General features: G+C 37.3%; 2 protein-coding genes across 2 annotated transcripts; both read left to right on the top strand.

Moving 5' to 3' along the window:
* The first annotated feature begins 14,019 nt into the window (after nucleotides 1–14,019).
* LOC108375808 (uncharacterized) lies at nucleotides 14,020–15,606 on the top strand. The gene is made up of 4 exons (XM_017631955.1): nucleotides 14,020–14,393; nucleotides 14,550–14,718; nucleotides 14,795–15,112; nucleotides 15,184–15,606. Exons 1-4 carry the CDS (start codon nucleotides 14,020–14,022, stop codon nucleotides 15,601–15,603), a joined length of 1,281 nt encoding a protein of 426 aa, XP_017487444.1. The 3' UTR covers nucleotides 15,604–15,606.
* Nucleotides 15,607–17,605: 1,999 nt separating this feature from the next.
* LOC108375807 (uncharacterized) lies at nucleotides 17,606–18,259 on the top strand (the record flags this gene model as incomplete). Its single annotated transcript, XM_017631954.1, has 2 exons — nucleotides 17,606–18,022; nucleotides 18,091–18,259. Coding segments are annotated over exons 1-2 (528 nt in total), but the record flags the coding sequence as incomplete, so codon positions are not given.
* Between the last annotated feature and the right edge of the window lie 178 nt (nucleotides 18,260–18,437).

Below are 18,437 nucleotides of genomic sequence, written 5' to 3'. Positions count from 1 at the left end.
ACAGTTGAAAGGATTCTTCTTTGCGCTGTGGATTTAAAATTGCTTTAGCTGTAATTTTGATAATAATTTGCTGCGTAAAATTTATGAGTGGCTTTTGGGGCGAATTGAGGGCTTAACTCAACTCAGCTGAGCTCCACTCATCTGGGAGAGTTCGAAAGTTTTCTTAAGTACCTACACAGGTCCTAGTCTAAGCGTCGGCGGTAGAAAGGGAAATCGCAAAAGTTTTACTTAAATTAAGCTTAATGTTCAAGGAAACCGTTTGCAGGTAAAGTGTTAAACTATTTTTGTTGGATCTACGTATGCGAGATAGTTAATGACAGTGCTGATGATGATGCCGGTGATGATTTGTGGCGATGCCTGGGGACGATCGCAGCTCCGTCCGGGAAGAAAATTTTTAGCCTACTATAAGGTGGTTAAATCTGCTAGTATAAGATACACGGAATGAGCTGGATGGGAATTCGAGTTGGGTCGGAAATTTCCAAGGAGGAAAATAAAAGGGTTGGAAGATTCGGTGTACTTTTTAATTGAACAGAACAGCTGATTATTCCGAAAAAGTTAAATACTTGGATACTAAGGTAATAGTAACTCCACTCTGGGTGCAGTCGTAAAAGTACCGTTAGCGTCTAAAGTCAGACAATGGTAAGCCGCTGATTGTATTAATGTCATGCAAAAGTTTCTCAAAAAGAGCCTTAAGAGGTTCGGAGGAGAAGTTAAACCGTACGTCCGTGTGTAAGCTCCAAATATTAATTTTTTTATAAGCTCAAGCGATTACCCAAGGCAAAGCAATATATATTGAGATATATCTCGCGAAGCTGATTAACTCAGTTTGTGGCAGCTTTATCGCCTATAAAGCTCCTCATTCTGACGAAGGTGCTTTACTCAGTTCGTGTCAGCTTTATTGCCTAAAAAGCTCTTTCTCTGATTTGTAGACTCTCTGAGTTGTCATAAAGAAAACGCTATCTTAACGTAGATTTCAAGTGTTTTAGAAGCCATAACAACTAGCTCAAAGAGTTATCCTGCTATTCGTCTCCCCGCCTGATTTCTACTTTGTACATCTAGTTTTAATGATTGGACTAAATTGAACTTGTACCGCCGAGTTAGTTCTTCGTCTCAAAAGTGTCCGCACTCCATTCCTTTTGTCTGCCCTTAGTTATCAACCTTTTTTCCCGGAAATCGATTAAAACCACTTAAACCACAACATTTCCGAATGTAGCATTAACATTGCCGACTGCATATTTGGTGTCGCTTGCCCATATCATCCATGCAACACTGCTCGCAATGCGAATCAACGTGTAATTACAGAAAAATCTTCATGTCAGCAGTTAATTTTCGAAAATAAAGACAACATTCAACAATGCGCGGTTCTGAACTGCCAGCAATGTTTTGCATCAATCAAATCGCAAACAAAAAAAAACAAAGAAAATAGAATTCGAAAAGAAAGGAACTCGAGTGCTGAAGAAAGAAGCATGAAAAATTTGTATAAAACTGCACCGACTTCAAACGAATGCACCGAAAAATATTTGGCCTAAACGGACGACTGCACTGCACTCAAGAACAAGGATAGGATAGGCAGACAAGCCCAAGCCGCTCATTTAACCTACAATTCGACCATCAGGCCGTAAAATAATGAGTTCGCCGAAAGCGAAGTCGTCCAATTTACCACCGCTCAAACCAAATAAAGAAATCATGGAATTTCCAAATACGAGCGGAAAGGCAATCACAATCACAATCGAGTAAGTTCGGCAAAGGCGCAGACGCGGACGACGTCAAGCAATGAGAAATTGAAATGTAATTGAGCAACGCGCGTGCGGCCAGCCAACAAGAAGAGCGCCAATGTTAAGAGGAAATTATTCGCAGCACAGGTAAAGTGCTGCGCCGAACCGCCACATATTGCTGCAAGCCATTGACCGCCCTGTCAGCTGGAACAGGCCGGACCCCGCTGCATGCCGGCAAGAACGGAATACAGCAGCCAGAGGGCAAAGCAAAAGCAAATAAAGGAGCCTGCATACATGCATTCATATGTACATACATATGCATATGTATACTATATGTATGTATCTAGTGATCATACGGAGGTGCATACAAACTTACGAATGTACGTACCTTGCAGAAAAAAATTGATTGATTGAGCTTTTTTGGGGGATTTCGATAAATACCTAACTTTTAATTAGCTATGACAAAACTGACTTGAAGTGAGTTATCAAATCGTGCAGAAGTCATGCAGTCGTTGCCGGTAGTTCGCTTTCTTAAACTCGTAAACTTCTATTTAAATAACCGCACACAAAAATTACTTTAAATACACTTTTTGCATGGGAGCAACTACAACAGAGCATGTAAACCAAGTAAATAAATAAAAATACAAAAAATTTAAAAACCCCTTTGTATTGTTATTTTATGTCCAAACGTGTTTAGCTACAAATTAGCTGGCATCTAATGCAGAGGAAACCGGTTTTCACTTTTTTGCGGCCATCGCCCTTCAAACGTAGTCAGTTACGTCCGAAGGAAATAAGTTTCCTGCAGGGTATGTCGGAATTTGTATGTAGTTGTTCGTTTGTTTCGCGATCGCTGCTATAGCTTGATGCAGTCCGGACGAGCAGCTGCCACGGACCACACGCTGACTAGCTGCCTTACTGCGATTGCCAGCAATTTCTACTGCAGTGACATACGCAGCAACGCGATTTCGTTGGAAATGATCAGCCTAGATGCCAACACGTTTTCCCGACAAGCTTTAGTTGGAGGATATACAACAAATTCTTGCAGTATTCTCCCGGCGAATATGCAAGGTTTCGACAAAAATGTTAAGAAGTCTTAATATGAGCAAGTAAGTTGCCAAAAAGCGTTTCTTAATAGTTCGCCGCTGAGACGGCTGAGAAGGGCTTAGTTTAAACTTGTATTGATGTAGAAAGATTGTGATGTTCAATCAAGATACTAGTTGACTAAAGAATTGGGGGGTGGGAGGGGACTTTTTAGCAGATGCCAACTGCACTTACCATCCAATGTCCGGGCCCCGGCAATGTCGATCGGCCTCTGTCCGTTATCGGACTTTTCGTCGTTGACGCTGAATTTCCCGTTAGTCCACCTGACATTTAAATCGCCAAACACGTTTTTGACAACGTCACAGGGGCAGCGCTGGTATAAGCGCTTCAAGCACTCATAGAAAAGGTCCTTGTATGCTTCGTCTTTATCTTCCATCGAGGCGTGGGCGCAAATGAGCGAGCTGTTAAAGAATCACGCCTTCATGCGGATGGTGGCTAGACGCTCGTCCACCGGGGAACGAGAGTACTCGGCGACGGAGTCTCTCTCCCACCACAAATCCAACACCGAATTTGCGCTCCCTTACGTGGCAGCTATAGTAGACGTCGCAAGGCCTTAAGCATTTTTTTGTGATTCTCCGTCCATCGGATTTCTTGTATGGCGGTAATGTCAGCCTTTTTTTTCTTTTGAGGACATCAACCAGCCGAGCGGAGGTACCTTCTCCATTAAGAGCCCCGGACATTTCAGAATCATGCCCTTAAATCGTTGGCCTTTGTTCGTTTGCCGTGGTCGTCATCAAAAGAAGGGGATCTCATGCGAGGCTTTCTTTTACCTTTCATTGGTAGTGGTTTTTACATGGCGGTTCCCAAACCCAGGGCACAACCCGTTGCTGATGGCTCGCCTTCTCACAATTAGGTCGCTTCCAAATGGGTGATCGGTTGCTATCCAGAGGATACTTGGTGTAGACACCGGAATTCAAAGAGCTGCTTAAACCGGAAGCAAAAACATAGTTTTTGGTCACACCTTGGTGGAAGGCGATCCCCCACATGCATGAAGCTATGCACCCGGAGCAATGTCGCCCTAAAAGAAATATTGGTAAAAAGGGATCCGTTAGTCACCAACTCGGATTACACTGGTCCGTCCCAGACGGATAGTCAAAGTTTTGTCCACGGGCAGTGGCTACTTTGGGAAAAATTCTCATCATAACTAAGGCTGTTAGCCATAATTGACTTAGACTTTTCAGATACCAATCGGTCATAAAATCTATCTACAGTTGGTGATTAATAGCGCGTCCAAAATAGAACTTTGCATTTAAGTTCTGCCGTAAAGAATGAGTACATAATTCACTGGACTTTAGTCATAAATTCATTCAGTAGGAATCCATCCTTCTACTAATAGTCACAACTTTTTCTCGTTACCACTGACTATTGATGTGATGACCCAACTTACTTACTTAACAACGACAGCATCGAAGCACTTCAACACTTGCATAGTCGAAGCCCGTGTTTGAGCTCTTCCCCGCGTCCTATCGCCAATATCCAATTTCGAAGATGGGTGCGATTTCGTGAAACAGGATAAAAAGCATTTACTTACTCAGGTATTAAATACCTTCCGCCCGTCTTGCCATACTATACAAAAGCGTTGTTTCAACGAACAGCTTTCACCTAAAACATTTTCGTTTAACCCTAAATTTCCATCTATATTTCCCTGCATTTCTCTGCAGCGTCTTTAACTCAAATCCTTTTGATAAAATCAACGAATTCAATTATGCGAGTATTTCTGCATTTTCTTTATTTACCTTCGCCTGCTGGGTCTTTCATATTTTGTGAAAAATCGCTGCCAATTACAGCTTTTAACCCATTTAAGCCTACCTCGTATGTTAGTATGTGTAAGATAGTAAAAATTCATTCTGGCTTTGATCTAAATGGCTAAAAGTGAATAACGAACAAAACAAATGTGTACACCCTATACAAAATATGTATGTACATATATTAATATGTATTCGTGGCCAAATAAAAGCTATGCGGTGATGTATTAAAGTGCGATAGAAAATTGTTGTCTTGTTTTTAGTCGTATATTTTTCGCTCTTGGCCAAGTGTCGGATATGCCTGAAAAACATGACTGACCCCAATTTTGTGGCCTCCAATTGCTGTAGATCACCTCAGCCGCATACGTCCGTCAGTGAGGGTAAAATAAAATCCTTCCACAAAGCTGCGAAATATACGAGTGTATCAGTTCGTGTGCGTATGTATGTATGAAGAAGTGAAGATATACATACATACATACATATACTTATATACAAATGTGTACATAAACTATTTGTGGTATTAATATATGTATAGTGAAAGCAACCCATTCATAGACGCTAAACGAAATTGGCTGCCAAAGGAGGCGGTCAAGTCGAAGTCACAATTTGACCCTTTTCTGGTGAACGCTTGCTTATACATACATATGTACATATAGTGCAAATCAAATGCTTATGGATATGCCCTCGGCCGCTCCAAGGACTCTAATGCCAACACATGCAAACAATTTTAACGCTGCAGGGATGTATGTACATTAGGGTGGTCCCAAAACAGTAAAGTCGCAAAAAGAGTGTACCACTATTTTTTTATTTTAAAATCAAGAAATATTTAGAGGTCGCTCAAAGCGCTCAAAGTTTTCCATGTATTTTTACATAGGAAAAAAAAATTTTTCGTAGAAATGGTATAGAATTCTTGAAAGTCAATATTTTTCGATCGGAAAACTCTGGTTCTCTTCAGCAGACTTTCAGTAATAATACGCAATTGTTTATTTAGCCATTTTTTAATACTAACGATTTTTTATTGGTCACCCCATTGCATTTTTCGGGGTTTTTGTGGGTGTTTGGCGAACCTATAAATTATAGTTGCGTTGAAAAAATGGTTACAACTGTAAACAACTGGGTATTATTATTGGGAATCTCCTGCAGCTAAACAGAGTTTTCTGGTAGAAAAATATTGATTTTTAACTCTTCTATACCATTTCTACGAATAGTTGTTTTTTCCCTATATAAAATTGTGCATGGAAAACTTTAGGCGTTTCCTCTGACTTGGAAACAGGAAATAGGAAATAGTCAGTGGAGAATATGCAGTTGTTAGCCCGAGATATGAAGAGCACACGAAATTAACGTTATTCCTTTGTCGCACAAATTAAAACAAAATTAAAGGTAAAGATGGTAGCTGAGGACATTTTTACGACATAAAAAATATATGCTACGATCTTCAGCGCCGCATTGGGTTTACCGTCTAGACTTGGTGTTATCACAGCGAATTTGTAACGCCATGCGAAACTGAAATTTTGTTTGAAATGACATTTAAAGTCATTAGCCTCTAACTTATCGAACTACCCCTGTAAATATGTATGTACATACAACAAATTTATACATGCGAATAGTTTTAAATTTTAAAGGCCACACTTGGGATGCTTATACTTAGACACATACACATTTCCATACGCCAGACTATTCGTATAGCGATGTGTCCTTAAACTGTACGCAAGTGTTTCAATAAGGCGTGCATATATACTTATACAATTACATATTTATAATGTGTCTATGTATGCTTGTTTTCAGTGTGTGCTCTGTGGCTCTGTGGTAGGTGCTGCCCATGTGGCGCGTATTTAATTCTTAAATTTCGCCCACCTTTCGTCTGCTGGTTTCTGGCTGCAAGCTCATTTCAAAACAACCTATAATTTTGCAAAGACAGCGCTGCCCCTTTACGCCACAAAACCTTTCATAAGCCGCAAACATTTCACCTCACATAAATCCTTGTCCTCGTATCTATAGCTGTACAAGCACTCAGTCAGTCAGTCAGTCAGTCAGTCAGTCAGTCAGTCAGTCAGTCAGTCAGTCAGTCAGTCAGTCGGTCAAGTGGTGAGGGTACATACAGGCATACATATATGTATATGTATAAGTATATGTGGCATACCTCCCACTCTATTCACCATCTCACAGACAACAGCTAAAGAATTGCTAAACAGTAGTCGCAAACCACCCAGCATTGTCCGAAATTTACGTTCACCTCCCTTTTCCATTCCATTCCCTTTCAAAGTCCAGCTCCATTTAATCTTCTTTCCAGCTTTTGACGCATCGAGAGCAATAACCTGAATCAGGGAAACAAAGTTTACTCGTATGCAGCCGTCGCCCTTGCCCACCTTTTCGTATGGACGCTTATAAAAATACTTGCACTATAATATGGACATGCACATACAAACATACCTGTATTCATTTACATTAGCCATCGATGGACTGATACTAACAGCACCGACAGACAGACAGACATATCTACGTACGTACAAACATACCCAACAAACACTGGAACAAATTTTCAAATTGTCAAGCTACTGACCGACCATTAAAACTAAAACCGAAAGATCGAATAATCTGCTGCATCAATAATGACAAACAATTTGCCCGCTTAAAATAAAATAATAAACAAGTAAAATATGCAATTAAAAATACTTTCCTAATATTCTATTGTGGCACAAAAATAAATTATACATGAATTTTAACAAGGAAATCACGAAAATAATTGCTTTCAAAATACAATTCATATTAATGTATGAAATTTTTTTATAATCAAGCAGCCAGTTATAATCTTGTGTTAAGCTTATTATACAGCTCTGAAGAAAAGCCAAAACTCCATATAAAAAATGGTGAAGAAATGGCGAAAAATTTCTCGTGTCAAATTTCCTTGAGACAGTGCGGAGTTCCTAAGAAATTTTTTACGCTTTCTACTGCGGTTTTCTAAAGTTTACATCAATCATTGCAACACTATACCAATATTTCAATGAGAGCTACTCCTCTCACATTTCACAAAAAGTTGAGAATTCAATATTTCTTCCTTTGAAGAAAAAAAAATAATAAATAACAAATAATTTTTAAGCAAAAAACAAAACCAACTTCAATTCTCATATATAAAAATTTAAGATTATCGTTAATTTCTTCATGATTCCATGATCGCGTTTAAACCAACTTCATATGGGACCACCTGTGAGGTCACATCTTTCCTTAAAAAAAAATAATAATTTTAGAAATCGGTTAAAGTGGTCCAAAGTTGTGCGGTAACATACATTAAAAAAATATACACATATGTATATATATTCCCACGAATTGATAACCTTCTCCTTTTTGTGAAGTCGGTTAAAAACTAAAAATTAAAAACTTGCCTTTAAGTTTGAGAACGCTATCAGCGGTTATTTGAGATGCATTTGAGAAGTAACGTCTGAGATTTAAGAAAAGCACTGATTCTCAAGTGCATCTCAAATTGAGATTTAACAAAAATGTTTATTGGGTATGTATGTATGTATGTATGTATGTATACACATACACCCTCATTCCAATTTGGTTTAATGTCTTGGTCATAAATTTACGTTGTTGCTTCGCACTAAACTTTTACGCCCCACTCGTGTTTGGGGTGTTCGTTCGCTGATATGCCGTGACGAATTGCGCTATTCCCTGCAGTGTGAGTGGCGAGTGAGCGCACATTTCACACTATCACTATCACCGGGGCCCCACTCGGGGGATGTTATGGGATTTTATTTTTCTAGCAACTGAACTATGTAATTTGCTCTTCACTTTAAAAGGAAATTTACGAATGCAACAAAACTTTAGATAGGTAAATAGATGGCTTTTAAAGTTGCCAATTATTTCGTGTTGCTTGCTATTAAATAAGAATCTTTTGTGTTTTTTCAACTCAAAACTATGTATTAACTTGTTGTTTATTCACAGCAATTTCCTAATACTCACAGTATTTCAAATCTTATTTTTATGTTTAAATACAAAGGTTTATTTTGTCAATTTTAATTGCAAAAATCCCATATACAATTCCTTTATCCAAAAAGTTGGATAGTTGGCACTGTCGATAGTATGCGATAGTTATTTGGACACCAACGATAACTATCGATAGTTTTCGATAGTTTTCGATAGTCTTCTTAACATACAATTTGGCTTTATATTGCGCTAGTCATATCTGCGATATATATTTCTTAATTCGCTTGCTTAGAGTGAAAATTTGCTAAGTACATTTTTAGAAATCTTACAGGAGAGGAAAAAATTTTTCATAGCCATTTTCTACAAGAATTTTGCGAAACTTTTAATAAAATATTTTACGTGTTTAAAACAAAGCAAAATTTCATACGAATCAAGTTTCGTTGCTCATTAAAAAAATTCCAATTTTTTTAGAGCTATTTTTTTATTCACTGCCATATATTTTGTAATTCCTTTCACGAATCTAACCTTCACTTATCCAATGTAGACACTAAGTTCTGCCCCGAGAAGAGAAGTTTCTGGAAGGCAATCTTATGAATTCTATATTATTTTTATTTTAAGATTTTTAACGGAAATATTAACAAAATTCAAATGTCTATTCAAAATAGGTAAGTACTACATAAATTTTTAATGTCCAAAATAAACTACATTGCTTTTTGTATGCATAGGTACGTAGTAAATAAAATAATTTATTCTACTATGGTGGTTTTTTTCGCGCAACCGCAAATTATCCCCTTATGTAAATTTTTACTCAAATATTCAACACTGATCAGTCAATAGTAAACAAACAAACAAACAAACAAAATTATCGCATTATGAATTTTTCATAAACTCTGCTAATTAATATTACACTTGGAAAAAAAATGAAGGCACACACCGCTGCGAGTGTCACTAACAAAACCACAAAATTGAAAATGCTAATAAAATTGTGTTTAAAACATAATAACGCGCTGCCAAAAAAAAAACATACATACACACACAAAAATATTGCGCCCGCGCGTTTTTTTTTGACATTTGCTGGCAACAACTCCCTGTTCGTCGATATTGATTAAGTTTTTGCCGCTGCCCACGTAGTGTTGATAAGTATACATATACATATACGTTTTTTTCTCCTGGGTAACATTTACATGCATACCTTCACCCATGCATATTTAAATTGTAAACTTTTCACAAAAATTGTTTAACAACATTGTGAGTTATTAGCCTGACACTGCCATTGAGGCGTCGTTGTCAACTGGCGATGTCATCAAATATGCACTGTGTCAGGTGACACGGAAAGAGCTGGCAAATTGTATGCACTACAAATAAAATTTAAATAAAAGAAAATATTTGATATAAAAAAACAACACCCTAGAAGGTGAAATTGTAATCTTCAACTCAAAAAAGTTGCTGAAAAAGATATGTAAACTTTTTTTTTAATATCAATGTTGAGTCCTTCTGAGCATATTTTCAGTGAGTTGATATATTTTAGCTTCATAGATAATTTAAATTTTAGTTATTGTCAGGGGCGCTGCACAGGATGATAGGTTGCACCTATTGGACAGCTTAACAAAATTGTATAAAGCGAATTAACGATTACATCGGAAAGTAAGTTCGCGAAGACAGCCATCTCCAGTGTGGAGCAACCAACCACCGATACCTGCTCTAAGCGAAACTTTTCGTTCCCATTAGATTTATATGTATGTATTTACCAGCATATATGTAACATTGATATGCATAAGAGTGCAAAATGCACTGTGGATTGCTGTTGCTATTGTATCGTGGTTGTTTTCTGTGCGCCACTAACATTTTATTATTGTTTGCATAATTTTAGTGATTTTTTTTTTGGCCACACGCCAAATGCATAGTTTTGCCATAACACAAAAATTGCAAACATGCAATATATATATTTTGTAATATAATGTAGCCAATACATATGTAAATTCACACATACATATATACTCGCATGTACTCGTAAGCCTCTCGCGCTGAGTGGTGCCGCTGTTGGCCTCCACTCTGTCTGTCTGTTTCTGGTTCGCGGTCGGCTTTTTCCCATCATAAAATGTGGTTTTGGAATTAATTACGGACATTAAAGACATTTACGTTAATTTAATTTCGAAAAATTGTGAAATTATTTATGCCCAGCTAAATTGCCATGTGTTGATGTCACACAGTGGTTGGCGAGTAATTTCATTTATTTTTTTCAGCTAGATAATATTTAATGTAAAACTGCACCACAGACCAACAAAAAAGTATGATTATATTGTAGTCTCATTTTAAATTAATGTATTCTAAAATATGGATCTACGACATTATAAGCTTTTCTTGATGGTGTGAAAATGATAATCGGCTTAAAGAATTTATAAGGAATCCGCCCCTCTCTAATGTCATCCACAAAAAAAATCTAAACTTAACCATTTATTTAAAGGATGTAGATTTAGATTCCACCAAAATAGTTTATTTGTTGATGTTATTATAAATATGTACATATGTATGTACGTTCGTTGATCTTACTCAAATTTTTATGTATGTATGTATTTAGGTTCTCTTAGAAACGGTGTGCAAATATGGGAGTCTTAAGGGTGAAGCCCAAATATCCTGAGATGGAGTCAGTGTCTCACCAAAGCTTCTACAGTTAGACCGTGGTTGTATTACAGAAGCGATGCGCATATGTCCCACAACAACACTGGAGTTAATTCCCGACAACTATATTTTACCACAGAGCAAAGAGCCTAACTTACTCTCTTAATCTTCGCCTGAATGATAAGCTTGTGGAAAAACTAACACTCAAGCTCTCACTAGCCCATGTCCCCAGCAAGTATATGTATTAACAATGCTCTTCTTATAATTTGAGAGTATGAGACTAGGGGCTGGTTTCTCCAACTCAACTTAACTTAGTTTAGCCACTTTTTGGACTTAAGTCAAAAGTTAGCCTACGTTTTACACAGCTTATTCTTGACTAAGTCAAGAAAATTGGCTTAACTAAGTCAAGTTGAATTGGTGAAACCAGCCCTAGCTGTGCTTACAGGGAACTTAGCAACAGTCGGACGGCACTCTTCTTCTTCTTCTTTATTGGCGCGGTAACCGCCTAAGCGATTTTAGCCGAGTCCAAAACAGCGCGCCAGTCATTTCTTTTCTGTGCCAACTGACGCCAATTGGAAATGTCACATGAAGTCAAGTCCTTCTCCACCTGGTCTCTCCGACGCTTTCCTCTTCCTCTGTTACCAGCATCGCAACCCGCGTTGAATATTTTCAGAGCTGGAGCGTTTCTATCCATTCGAACGACGTGACCTAGCCAGCGGAGCCACTGAATTCTAATTCGCGGCACTACGTCTACATCGTTGTAAAGCTCATACAACTCATCATTAAATCGTCTGCGGTATTCGCCATCGCTAACGCGCAAAGGCCCGTAAATCTTACGCAGATTCTTTCTCTCGAAAACTCCCAACGCCGCTACATCGGACGTTTTCATTGTCTATGCCTCCGCACCATACACCAGCACAGGCAGGCATGATGCTGACAATGACCAATGCTCAACGTCATTTTACACAGCCGTATCAGTTTGGCGGGGATACCCAAATCAGACATAGCATTTAAAAAAAAAAAAGTTGGTACGCAAACTAAAATTACGAGTAATAACTATTATGGATGTGTAGGAACAAAATATTGTAACTTGGTTTTGCTGATAAAATCTAATTTTTGGCTTCTAATAATTTATTAGATTTATCTTATATTTTACTTTTACATAAGACTAGGAAATTTTGGCTAGGTTTGGTTAAGATACTGTTAAAGAGTAAAATTACTATATACAATTTTTTGTGGCAATTTCTGAGAAAACGACTACTTTGGAGGTTATCTGTCAGTAGGTGACTATTTACCGTTTGGAGGGGAGAACTCAAAAAAGAGAGGAAACAAAAGTCGGTTTACACTTTTGTTGCTGCAAAGGTTGCACCTTTTAACTTTTCAGAAGTTAAAGTAAAAAATCAGACTTTTCAGGTTTTAAGTTGAAATTAGTATAATTTTGCAAAATTTTAAAAAAAAATTGCCTCTGTATAAATGGGCTTAATAACTTAGTGGAATTTTTTTCTTTCGTACGAAAGTTAAAAAAAAAAACCTGCAAAGTGACCACTCTAGATCCCTCGGTTGTGAAGGATTAAAATATTTCAAACAATCAAAAACTTTACCTCTTTAAATTATCCATTTATTTTGCCGTAATTTGTTTTGTCCACAAAACCAGGCTCCAAAGTTTAGAGCATAGTGCGTTGATAAAATGTTTAAAAACATGTTTATGCAGACCTTTTAAGATTAAACTTTTCAACCATGTGGGGTGAATTATTCTAAAAAAAAAAAAATNAACTCCGCAAATACTGAGAAAAAAGGTTTAAAATTTGGATGAAAATTTGTAGATATTTTCTAGTTTTCTACAAAGTTTTAAACTTGGGTTTTTAAGTATGTCTTTTGTTAGTGAATGAACTGTATTTTAATTGAAAATTTTTCAAAATAAATTAGTAAAAACAATATCATTTGAAATGGGGTGCTACTGATATGGCCGATACTGTATATATATGTATGTAAGTACACCTGAGCGCATGAAATCTTTTATTTCAAAATTGTATCTTATAAAAGCAATGGAATTGTCCAGTTACGTAAATAAGTACATATTTTTAAGTAGAGTCTCGATTTCGTATTTGCTTGAATCGGTTTTTAATAAATTATACAGAGCTAAGGTGCTTAATTGTACATTTGGATTAAACAAATGTTAAATAATAGTAATTTTTCTTCAGTTAGTATGTGTGTGGTAACTTAAAATGCAAACAAACTTCGCATGATGTATGCACTTACATACTTATACATATATGTATGTATGTATGCTGGCATGCAATGTTTAAAGATCGTGCGAACAGTTTAGCATCATTCCAATGGGTTATTTGATGCAAAAACTCTTGAATGAATAGCAAGTGAAAATGTATCTGCTTATGGCTCGTGATTTGATGTGGACTTCCCAAGTATGGCTTAGGATGGAGCACTTAAAATCATGCACTTCCGATTTGCGACTTGTCGCATTGATTAAGATTACTAATTTTAGAATTTATTTTACATAGTTGTACACATTAGTAAGCACGGTTGTAAAAAAAAAAAAACACTGCAACAGAGGATATCATGAAATTCTAAAGAAATTTAACAGCTTTGGGAAATCCTAAGCAATTATGACTCCGACAAAAAGAGGAAATTTTAAGACTCTTTATAGACGTCATAAAAATACTATTTATTACTAAACATACTTAAATACAACAACGAAAACTATTTATAAGTACATTTTCAATATGACGTAGCATTCGAAACCAAGCGTCGACTCATCAGTGATCATCAGTTCCTCGGTCTTTGTCTATTAAAATGGTCAAACACTCGAGTCAGTCTTCAATAGATTTTGGCAGCGCGTCGTGGATTGACTTATTTTAAATTCGTTCTTCGGAAAGAAAAGTTTATTATCAGGAAAAATGCTTATTAAAAATCCGAACAGCATCATTTTACCCGACTATTTGAATGAACAGTTTTTTGTGACTGCGCTGGAAGCAAGTTTGCGCGAGACCGCCGAACTCGAAGTTATTGACGCGGTTTTCGAGTGGGGCAGCAAGCCGGGCGACAACTATTGCTCACGCATTTATCGCGTCCTGATTGGGTTCAAGCGAATGCCACCAAATAAGGAGCATTTAGGACAGGAAAAACTATCATTGATAATTAAAACTATTCCGATCACCAAAGAGACGCGGTTTCTCGAAGATGCTGGAGTATTTTTGAAAGAGAAATTCACCTATTTGGATGTGTTGCCGCGGCTGGAAATACTTCTGGATGGTCATAAATTCAGCGCTAAGTTAGTGTCACACAAAACTTCGGCACAAAATGAGAAATTCTTAAAAGAGTTCTCAAAGCCTTGTCGTACCAAGTTTGCTAAAATCCTTTTGTTTTTCAATTGAATACCAAAAGCCTTCAACTTGCTTTTGCACTAAACTTTATCTCTTTTGCACAGCTGCTTATATGCCATTAAAGCACCGATGCAGACGATCGTTTTCAATGATTTGAAAATGGATGGATTCACCACTGCTTCGCGGCAGGACCAACTCGATTGGGCACACAGCGAATTGATCTTGCAACAACTGGGCCGCTTGCATGCCACCTCAATGGTTTTGGCCAAGAAGGTGAGCGTTAACCATAAACACTATAGGTTGTATAAGATATTCGGCTAAAAATTTTACGTTGTACTTTGTCTTCTAGGATCCTGTCATTACTAAACGCCTCAGCAAAGGCATGCTCTGTGAAGAGAGTGTTATGAATAGCGATGCCTATAAAAACTTGTTCGGCGGCAGACTAAGACAGCTGGCGCTCAATGCAGCAAATTGGCCTGGCTTTGAAAAGATCTCACAAAAGCTGCACAATTTTTATGATAATTTCAACGCGATATGCGCGCGTTTGGCCGAATATCGCCATGGCGATCGTATTATTGTGATGAATCATGGCGACCTATGGACCACAAACTTCATGTATGCTTATGACGATTCCATGCAGCCGCATAAGCCGACGCGTGCAGTGTTTGTAAGTTTTCATTAAAAAAGTATATATGCGCTTTTTTCTTTTATTTTTCTTGTCTATTTGAATATTTTCAGGTGGACTTTCAGCTAAACTTTTATGGCAGCCCCGCGTGTGATCTGAATTTTCTATTCAATACAAGCATACGTCTGGAGTTGCTCCAAGATCGGCGCGAAGATTTAATAAATGTTTACTTCAAAACATTCACGGCTACACTAGAGTTTCTTAATCACGACAACATACCGACTCTGGAGGATCTGAGGTATGAGTTGCGCGCACGCGAACTTTATGGTCTGTTCGCACTGTTTGGTTTCCTGCCAATGGTTACTCTGCCGAGGGAATTGTCCACGGACAACAGTATTGAAAAAATGATGGATGAGAACTTTGCTCGGCAAAAGTTCGAGATGGTTTTTGCGCAAGAACGTTTACAAGCGCAAGTTAAATACGCTCTACGGCGTTTGGATGATTTGGGAGTTTTAGATGAATTATTAAAATAGATAGGCATACTTTAATAGATAAGGACTCGTTTATGTAATTTTTAATTTTTTAAAAAGGAAATAAATTTTTTTTAATTCTCATATAATATCTTTTAATAAATACAATAGTTAAAATCAGGGTTGGGCAAGCTGCACTAAATCGAAATTTTCACTACCACTGGGGCTTTCATTTCAAATTTCTCTACTACTATATGGATAGTTTATACAGTGTATGTATTTTGTAAAATTTTGCGGTCTGTTTAATAACCATTTCCTTACAACAGATTTATTCAAAAATTTCTAACCACTAGCCATATAATAATATTATAATAGATTGGCAATTGGTTGGCCGAGCTTCTCCTCTGATTTGTGGCGTGCGCCTTAATGTTGTCACCCAGAGGGAAGCGACCTACAATTTTACGCCGACTCCGAACAGCGATTGTATTTTTATGCGACCTACAATTTTACGCCGACTCCGAACAGCGATTGTATTTTTATGAGAAGCTGTTTTTCATGGCAGACATACACTCGGAGGTTTACCATTGCCTGCCGAGGGACGACCGCTGTTAAGAAAAAACCTTTTTTCTATATTTTTTTGCGATGTTGCTTTGCCCAGGACTTGAACCCAACGCCTGGGGAGTGGAAGCGTGCACTGCTTACTACTACACCACAGCGACCACTAACCATATAATGGTAGTGAAATTTGAAATGCATTTCCGCTAAGTTCATAGTGGTAATGATACCATTTTGCCACTACCACTATGCACTTAGTGGTAATGCATTTCAAATATCAGTACCACTACATGAATAGTGCTAAAGAAATTCTTAGAGTATTAAAAATTTAGTGCAGCATGCCCAACCCTGGTTAAAATGTGCTGTCCTTTTTTTTTACAAAATTTTGAGGGTGTACGAGTCAAACGGACCTCAGATTCGGATTCAACAGGTCGAAATACATATCGGTAGGTTGGTCTAGTTTAAAGCACACACCACTTTTTTTTTGTGCTGGCTGTTCGTTAGGATTTCTGCATTGAAAAAATAATGACTAGAAAATATAATCCCTAAATTTTAACAAAGTGGAAATGAGTAACAAGGACAAATTTCCTTCTTATAAAATATGATCGAAAGATATCATCGTGAACTTTTCACACAATATAAAAGGACTGTTAGTCATTTCAGCTTACTTAACTAAAATAGGCGGGGATAAAAAAAAATTTATATATCATGGAATATCTTCGGCGGTCCTGTCTACAAGTCTCAAATTTGCCGCTCAGTGCATATTCTGGAGTTTAAGAGAAGTATCAATCAGCCACATTTCAGCTCCGTTGATTACTGTTAAGCACTGAGGTGGAGTGAGAGCTTTTACGTGTATATCCGTCAGTGTACAGAGCAAAAGGCATTAATTTTATCCTAAGCACCAAAAGTTTGCTGGGAGATCTCCATCATCCAGGCTCCGAACCTGCACACCTATTTATCAATTAATTATTTAAAAAAAATGTAATTTTTTTATTTATTTTTTTTCAATGGGTTATACATTGACAAGCAGTAAAACTCTAAATTTTCATGAAACAAATATCGACAGATCAACAAGGCTATAAAAAACCCAATAAATACAGAGAGGTTTTTTCTATGAGAAATAAAATGTGGACCATCCTAATGTACATAACTTATCAATGGAGCTTGATTTAAATTCAAAGTGGGTCTCTGATTTAAAAATAGCATATACCAACCATACTCGTACATCTTTTTTTAATGTTAATCTACGCGGCGACCATTTATTCATGAGTTAAATGAAAGTTTTGATTAGAAATGTCAATCAGTGTGCGCATATCAACTCAAAGGCAGCATAGAATGCGGTATATCCACAAACGACTCATCAATTGAGACCAATTAAACAGAAATGGGATTGCAGTCGGTATTTATCAAAACAAATAAATGGATTTCGTAAATCTGCCATTTCAACACACAGAAGTCTTCATATTAAAATGAATTGTAAATGTGCAAAATGCAATAGTTTTGACTGAAGAGTAGTCGAGTGAGCTTGCGAACAAAATCCAACGCTGTAACTACATATACCGTGGAAAATGGCTACCTTTGCAATTGGTGAAATACCCAACTACTTCAATACAGAGTTTTTCAAGAGAACACTAGAGAATGGACTACGCACGGGGGACATCAAAATACTTGGCATTTCCATTGAGAATCTAACAATGGGGGGCGAAAATTACTGCAGTAATATTTATCGCGCGATCATCAAATACAAAAACACCGACGATCAGCAAAGCGAGCAAACGGTGATAATCAAAAATATGCCAAAACTTAAGCAAGGCGTACTTAGCCGCTTGAACATCTACCGGAAAGAGACAATTTTCTATTTGGACATCAAGCCCAAAGTGGAGGCGCTTATGTGGTATTTGGGCGAATCGTGGAACCTGGCCGCAAGGTTGGAGATATTCGTTTAAATTACCTACTAAAGTGTTTAAAAATTATTTGATTTTTCCCTTTTCTAAGGCACTTCCATTCAACCACCGAACCGGAGCAGAACATCATTTTTGAGGATCTGAGTGTGCTAGGTTTCTCGTTAGAGAGTAGGCAAGCTGGACTTGATTTGGCGCATGCGCAAATTGTTATGGAAAAATTGGGAGAATATCATGCGCTTACCATAGCCATGGCGGATAGGGTAAGTAGTTAAGATATAATTCGTAGGAAGTTATCGAATTCAAGAGGATAGTGCTGTCTGCACCCTCCTTAAAATCCCTGCCAATTTAGAAAAACTAGGTACCCATATTTTCGCGTATATTTTCATTTTTTGTGTATAAAATTTACTGTCGCACGGTGATATACATATATACTATTTT

The sequence above is a fragment of the Rhagoletis zephyria genome, unplaced genomic scaffold (genome assembly GCF_001687245.7).
Source record: "Rhagoletis zephyria isolate East Lansing unplaced genomic scaffold, Rhagoletis_zephyria_1.1 Rzeph_scaffold_09457, whole genome shotgun sequence".
NCBI lineage: Eukaryota > Metazoa > Arthropoda > Insecta > Diptera > Tephritidae > Rhagoletis > Rhagoletis zephyria.
This window is presented reverse-complemented; position numbering and strand designations above follow the sequence as displayed.